This window comes from Stegodyphus dumicola, chromosome 7 (genome assembly GCF_044657685.1).
Source record: "Stegodyphus dumicola isolate Sdum_Otavi_A_Nest chromosome 7, ASM4465768v1".
In the NCBI taxonomy this organism is placed as follows: Eukaryota; Metazoa; Arthropoda; class Arachnida; order Araneae; family Eresidae; genus Stegodyphus; species Stegodyphus dumicola.
This window is the reverse complement of record NC_140774.1, coordinates 56,624,690-56,632,374: the sequence shown is the minus strand read 5'-3', so window position 1 is coordinate 56,632,374 and position 7,685 is coordinate 56,624,690. Positions and strand designations below refer to the sequence as shown.

At 32.4% G+C, this 7,685-nt stretch overlaps 1 protein-coding gene across 1 annotated transcript; it reads right to left on the bottom strand.

The window, feature by feature from the left end:
• Positions 1-4,312: 4,312 nt before the first annotated feature.
• LOC146996186 (uncharacterized) lies at positions 4,313-5,612 on the bottom strand. Its single transcript, XM_085821385.1, has 3 exons — positions 5,081-5,612; positions 4,646-5,005; positions 4,313-4,523 (listed from the first exon to the last, which is right to left on the bottom strand). Exons 1-3 carry the CDS (start codon positions 5,610-5,612, stop codon positions 4,519-4,521), a joined length of 897 nt encoding a protein of 298 aa, XP_085677511.1. The 3' UTR covers positions 4,313-4,518.
• Positions 5,613-7,685: the final 2,073 nt, after the last annotated feature.

Genomic DNA, 7,685 nt, shown 5'->3' with positions numbered 1-7,685 from the left:
CTTGGATTTCAGAAATGCGCCAAAAAGCGCATTTCGAAATCCAAGATGGCGGCCAAATATTGTTTTCCCTATCCGAGGGAAGTGGACAGGGAAAACAATTGTGAACTGCCAAAAGGAAAAATTGAACTTACCCTTGTTCATGTTGACATGATGACGCCTGACATTCCCTATTTCTTCAATGTTGTACAACATAGTTAATGTTATATTACTAAGCCTGATATGATAACTTACTAATTGTAATTCAGTCTAAAGTAATAGAACAAGAAATTTTAATTAACGTGTACTTTAACGAGTGAAATGTTTTGCATGAAACGCTATAGGGCGAAGAAGTACTTACGCTCAAACTGTAAACAATCGATTTAAAAGAAAGCTTCCAACCTAAAAATTTGACTTGCATGTAATTTCGGCATTATATTATTTGGCATTTAAATTAATAATGAATTTATATTTAAATTAATTATGTTATGCAGGTAAGTGTATGATAGTTAAACGTGATATATATGGATGAGAAATGAAAAATTAGAACATTTATTAAGGTATTTGTAATATATGGTAAGTTCTTTTTAAGAAACTTATTTTTCAGTATATAGCACTCATTTTTTTTTATTAATTAATCAATTTGAACATATATTTTCTATTTTTCCCTGTGTTAGAATTTCAACTTTTTTTTAATTAATCAATTTAAACATACATTTCTTAACTTATTTTTCAATATGCAAGAATTTCAACTCTTTTAATTAATCAATTTAAACATATATTTCTTAACTTTTGTTTCAATATGTAAGAATTTCACCTTTTTTAATTAATAAATTTAAACAAATATTTCTTAACTTATGTTTCAATATGCTAGAATTTCATATTTTTTAATTTATCAATGTAAACATATATTGCAAAATGAAGGTACTTACCCCTAGATGACATTGCTTGTACAATCTTTGTCTTCTTAAATTATGTTATTTATATTTATATAAAAATTTCACTTTTTCACAAGAAAATTTTTATCCAGGTTCTCACAGTTTCACCTTTTCACAAGAATATTTTTATCCAGGTTCTCACAGTTTCATCTTTTCACAAGAAAATTTTTATCTAGTTTCTCACAGTTTTGCAAGAAAATATGTATCCAGGTTCTCACAGTCAACAAGTTCACAAGAAACTGTGTATATGATAACCAGGGCTAGAAAGGGGGCATATGTCCGTGGGCACATCATCCAAGGGAAGCCAAAATGATGTTACGAATTTTTAGAGTTAAATGTTTTCCATTTTTGACCAGTAGTCGGGAGGGGCACAAAATCTTCAGTTTTCCCTGGGCGCTGAAAACAGTAACTATGACTCTGCTGATAACTTATAAAATTTCATTTTTTCACAAGAAAAACTGTTATAGATTCCTTCCTTGTTAAAATCCAATACTTCGTTTCACTGAACTCCACTCTTATAGATCGAGGCCTGTTCATCAGATCTGAAAAAGAACAATTTTTACAAGCATTTTGCATTTTGAAATTAGAAATGATTCCATTTCCACATCACCTTAAGACTTACACGTACTTAAAAAAAGAAAAATCTTTTCTTCTGCTTTTTGACTATTCATTTTAATTGAAGCATTACCAAATTTTGTAAATTAGTTTTTATAATTATATTTAAATCAATTATTTATAAAAAATATTTATGCGGGTATTATCATATAATTTCATTTAAAAAATAGGCACTATTTTCACATTACATGACGTTACATGCAGGTTAAAGTGATTTTTAATTAAATCTAAATTTGATAAAAAAAATAGAAACAGTAAGAAATGTGATTAATGATATTAGTGAAACAAAATAGTTACAAATAATCCCAATTTTTAAGCTAGTACGTGTAAGACTAGGAGGTAGGAATCCTGATGCGTTTTTTTTTACGAGGTTTCGCCAGGAGCCATAATCCTCTAATTTTAATGTGTACACATATATTTTATATTACTTACCATTCAGCACCACATTTTGCAGTTTTCAGCAGTATTACTTGGCAGTTCACTATTTGGAGTTTTTTGTAGAGAAAATATCCATGTTATATATGCAGAATACAAGATAAATAAACAAGATTTTAAATTTCATGATCGTCGAGATTTCCTGTGGTGGCAGCAGTTGCTCAGTTCCTTCGCTTTCAGGTGTGGCCCGCATCAGTCGTTTCAACTCGGATGTGTTTCTTGAAAGAAAAACCTGGCTATACCCCCAGGTACTGGGTTTGTCATCAGAGTTGATTTCTCCATCTGCTTCTTCCCTCGTCTAAGTGGCAGCAAAATGTTATTTTTGAAGTCCCTAAACAAAATATCCATATTATGCATATTCAAAATACAAGATAAGTAAACAAGATTTTAAATTTCACGATCGTCGAGATTTCCTGTGGTGGCAGCAGTTGCTCAGTTCCTTCGCTTTCAGGTGTGGCCCGCATCAGTCGTTTCAACTCGGATGTGTTTCTTGAAAGAAAAACCTGGCTATACCCCCAGGTACTGGGTTTGTCATCCGAGTTGATTTCTTCATCTGCTTCTTCCCTCGTCTAAGTGGCAGCAAAATGTTATTTTTGAAGTCCCTAAACAAAATATCCATATTATGCATATTCAAAATACAAGATAAGTAAACAAGATTTTAAATTTCATGATCGTCGAGATTTCCTGCGGTGGCAGCAGTTGCTCAGTTCCTTCGCTTTCAGGTATGGCCCGCATCAGTCGTTTCAACTCCGATGTGTTTCTTGAAAGAAAAACCTGGCTATACCCCCAGGTACTGGGTTTGTCATCCGAGTTGATTTCTCCATCTGCTTCTTCCCTCGTCTAAGTGGCAGCAAAATGTTATTTTTGAAGTCCCTAAACAAAATATCCATATTATGCATATTCAAAATACAAGATAAGTAAACAAGATTTTAAATTTCATGATCGTCGAGATTTCCTGCGGTGGCAGCAGTTGCTCAGTTCCTTCGCTTTCAGGTGTGGCCCGCATCAGTCGTTTCAACTCGGATGTGTTTCTTGAAAGAAAAACCTGGCTATACCCCCAGGTACTGGGTTTGTCATCCGAGTTGATTTCTCCATCTGCTTCTTCCCTCGTCTAAGTGGCAGCAAAATGTTATTTTTGAAGTCCCTAAACAAAATATCCATATTATGCATATTCAAAATACAAGATAAGTAAACAAGATTTTAAATTTCACGATCGTCGAGATTTCCTGCGGTGGCAGCAGTTGCTCAGTTCCTTCGCTTTCAGGTGTGGCCCGCATCAGTCGTTTCAACTCGGATGTGTTTCTTGAAAGAAAAACCTGGCTATACCCCCAGGTACTGGGTTTGTCATCCGAGTTGATTTCTCCATCTGCTTCTTCCCTCGTCTGAGTGGCAGCAAAATGTTATTTTTGAAGTCCCTAAACAAAATATCCATATTATGCATATTCATAATACAAGATAACTAAACAAGGTTACGATAATGAAAACATAAGTTAGCGTATATATAAACACTTTTATTAAATGTTTTAATATTTTTTCTAAAAGTGTTCTTTCTGTTGTTTAGTTTTAATCTTTTGTTAACTACATACTCTTTTTAACTAGAAAATAATAATTGAACATAGTACAAAAATACACAATTACCACAAAAGGGTGGCAAGTTTAAGAAGTTAATAATGTAAGATTAAATCCTTATATTTAAAATAATAAATAAACGGTAAAATTAAAATACTAAACGTAGTATGAAAATACATAATTAAAATAAACAGGCTGGAAACATTAAAAGTAATGAATTCACCTGTATATTTTCTGACTGAAGATTCATTTCTTTCCATGATTCATTTCTCATTTCTGCAATATTCTTTACCTGAAAGGGGTGATAAATTATCCTTAACAATAAAATGTTTTCTGGTAAGAAGTAGGCTGGAAACCTTTAAATTAATCAACTCACCTCTATGTTTGTCAATTTATCTGTCAAAATTAGTTTTCTTCTTTCTTTTATTTATTTTTTTGGATTACCTAATTTGCAATAAAGTTTTTTTTACTGAAAAATAAGTAGGTAAACTTATACTAATAATAACTAAATAAATTTTACAGTTGCTTTTACTGAAGGAGTAGTATTAAAATAAAGTGAAGCACTAATTTGAAACATAAGCTGTGAATGGTTAAAATTTTGTCTTACCTCTGTCATAGTATTTCATGACATTTTGGATCTGCAGCTGTGAAAGGAAGTTTATTTTAATGAAGGAATAACAAAATATATAAAGAATAGCTCTCACGTCAAAATAAAAGTTGAGAATAACTGAAATACACATTTACCTCTTTCTGTAAAAGATATGCTACATTTTCGCAACATTTCCATCCTTTTGTTTTCTGGGCTCTGTTTTTTGGTTGAATTCTAAAAGGAAATAAAAAATAACAATTTCATGTAGTGAAAAACAAAAAGGTATTAAATCAAAATTTGTGGACCATCTGAACATTTACACAAATTATAGTAAACAATTTACTTGTATGCTTTTCTTATCATTTATTCCAGTTTTAAAACTTGGTCTGTGTTCCCTTACTCTGAAAAATAAGCACATAGATTATAATGGTATGTAATTTAATATTTAAATGCAATTTTTGTATGTATATATATGTAAATAAATAAATTATGTCAAAAATAAAGTTATATTTGTTGCTTTTACCCCATTTATCATCATCTTCCTGAATGAATGGTATATCATCATCTTGTCGGGCTGATTTCTTTGGAGGCATCAGGTCCTCAATTCCTTCGCTTTCTGATGTTGGTTCGTCCAACATTTTAAGTTCAAGGCCGACTTTTCCATGGCCTGGATACACAGCTTTAATGTCCTGTAGAAACTGAGCAAGTCTTTCTCCATCATAAGTAAAGGGCTTCAAGTGGAACCGCCTGTAATAATGTACAGCCATGTACTGCGTGCAAATATCATCTGTTCTCTTGCTCTTTATAGACCTCTTAAAAAGTTTGTTTTCACCCTCAAGATCATTTATAGTGTTCTGTTTATCATCGGGATCTACGAATACGCCTGTAAATAAAGGATTAATGAATGTTAAGGATGGAAAAAAAATGTCACTCATTAAAAAAAAAGACACATATTTACCTTTCTTGTGATTGGTAGTTTTATGTGTTGCTGCCGGAAATAAATTTTCTATCCTTTTATATTGTGGAGCAGAGTCAGTGTATATGAAGGTGGTTTCTGGGTGAACATGACGTTTAATGTAAGGCCACAAATGCCTTTTGCTTTTTCCTTTAACCTTGAAAAATAGTACTTCTTTGTCTTCTCGACAGTAGATGCCTAAAACTACGATGGTCATATTTTTGGTTACCCTGCCGCGGTTGTACTTGCGGCGGGTCAAAAATGTTTCATCAATTAATATAGATTTTCCTTTACCACCTAACATTCTGCTATGATGAGAGGCAAAAATTTCACATACCTCACGACAATATGATAAAAAGTCAACAATAGTCTCATTTGCAATTACTGGTAATTTTTGCTTTTCCCTCCATAGCTTTAGCTGCTGATTTATGTAACTGAAACTGTGATCTAGAACAAAGTACACAGTTATGACTAAAGCTTCCCTTATTGGGATTTTTGTACCCTCAAAAAATGTATTTTCAATGGGATTAATCATGCCAGAGCAGTTGTTGCGATTTCTCAGGCTGCAGACCCAACATCATCCGAGCTTTGATTCCTTTCTCTTGTTGCTTCTCATCGGTGCCTGGCACTTGGGGCAAGGTGGTGCCTCATCCTCTCTGGGAAGAAGTCCAGCATCGGTGGCAAACTCGAGTGCAGCTGCCTCTGTATTAATTAAATGCATGTCAGTAATTAAACAGAAATATTTCAGTTTTTCATGCAAAGAAGCCATATTCAAAAAAGTCAGTACAGTGACAGAAATAGTTTAATGAAATTTATTGTTAGAAATTTCAGAAACTTGGTAATTATGCAAAAGTCAAAACTATCAGAAATAAAAAAGTTTAATAAAGATGAAAAGTAATTATAAATTTAATTAAACAATATTAGTTCATTATAGGAAGATAGAGAAGTGAAAAGTTCAAACTAGAAAGTACTGTTACAAAAAAAAAAAAAAGGAAAATAAAAATAATAGTAATGATATGTATCTATGAAAACAAAGTATTAAAACAAATTTTAAGTGAAAAATAATATTAAAAAATGTAATGGATGAAAATAGATTAAAAGTAAACTTAGCTTTGGCAAAGTCCAAACCACGTTTTCACGTAAGTACCGAGGTACTGATTTTTTTCAGTACCTGACAGACAGACAGACAGCTGCACGGGCTTAACCGCGGCAAAATATGATCGCGAAAAATCTTCTTTTTTAAATTTATTTAAAATATTTTCGAAAAAAAAAAATATTTTACTTTACAAATAAATGTTTTTCGGTACATATGTTTTTATAAAACATTTTTAAACAGAGATGCAGAAGAATAATAGGTATTGTTATTTTTGTGTGCAGATATGCGTGCGTGATGAACTAAAAAATGATTTTGAAGGTTTCGTGGCATATTTATCCTCTCAAAAATATGCAACTTGCTCAACTTTTCGATTTTATTAAATTAAATAAGGCCTATCGTTTTTTTTTTTTTTTTTTTTTTTTTTTTTAAGCACTGACAATGAAAGCTGTTATGTTCTATTTTTGCGTTTTTATCCCAAAGCGCGTTAGCCCAGAAGGGCTATTAATTTCGTTTTCGCATTTTGCGTTGAACTGTTTCTACCGAATATTATCGCTGTGTGTTATATTTAAAGATATTTAATAATAAAGAATCAGCATAAATATACGTATGTTTAACGTACATAACATTTATGCAGATACTGTGATAAAACAACGGTACCTACAGCTATGAAATTTTGAATATGTACGTCACCACCCGAATATGGGCATCTGAAAGCTCAAATTTGTAATTTGTTTTATTAACTATTTAACATTTTGTAAAGCATTTATGTGTTTTTGATTAAGAAACTCGACGATTTCTAAGCGAGCAATGGCAACACTGTTCGGCGCAAGACTGTCTATCGGAAATTCTAAAGATATACTCTTCTTTTAAATGTTTTGTCATATTGCTGCTTAAGAGAGAAGACAGTTCGGATGTACAAAATTTAAAGACCGCATGTCTGTTGATTTTGAAAATTCATTTCCATTGAATTTAACAATTGTTTTCAGTTGGCGAGAGGTATACATCTCTGTTGTACACTATTATTGGTAACCTTTAATTGTTGGTTATTTGTTACATTTTTTTGTCTTTCATATTGCCCTGGCTGCATTGGAAATTTCGTGGTTTTCCTCGTGTGTATACGAGCCAGTACAATTACACTAATGAATCATATCACTTAAATAATGTGAATAATTATAGAATTATTATATAAGTGTAGAATAATTGGGTTGGTTGTTATGTTCACGAGCTGTGTGTAAATGCGTGGCTTTGTGTGATTATGTAATTAATTAATGAAGATTTCAGCAGCGGCCTGGCGGTAAAGTGTGTGAGCACTGGTAGTTCTGTCCGAAGTTCGAATCCCGCTAATGCGCCGGTTGCTTGTTATGTTCACGAGTTGTGTGTAAATGCGTGGCTTTGTGTGATTATGTAATTAATTAATGAAGATTTCAGCAGCGGCCTGGCGGTAAAGTGTGTGAGCACTGGTAGTTCTGTCCGAAGTTCGAATCCCGCTAATGCGCTGGTTGCTTGTTATGT

Excerpts from the sequence above, each read along its gene's own strand:
- LOC146996186 (XM_085821385.1), bottom strand. The coding sequence starts at position 5,612 with ATGATTAATCCCATTGAAAATACATTTTTTGAGGGTACAAAAATCCCA. Across the intron at positions 5,006-5,080 it reads AACTACCAATCACAAGAAAG|GCGTATTCGTAGATCCCGAT; the intron begins GTAAATATGTGT and ends CTTTATTTACAG.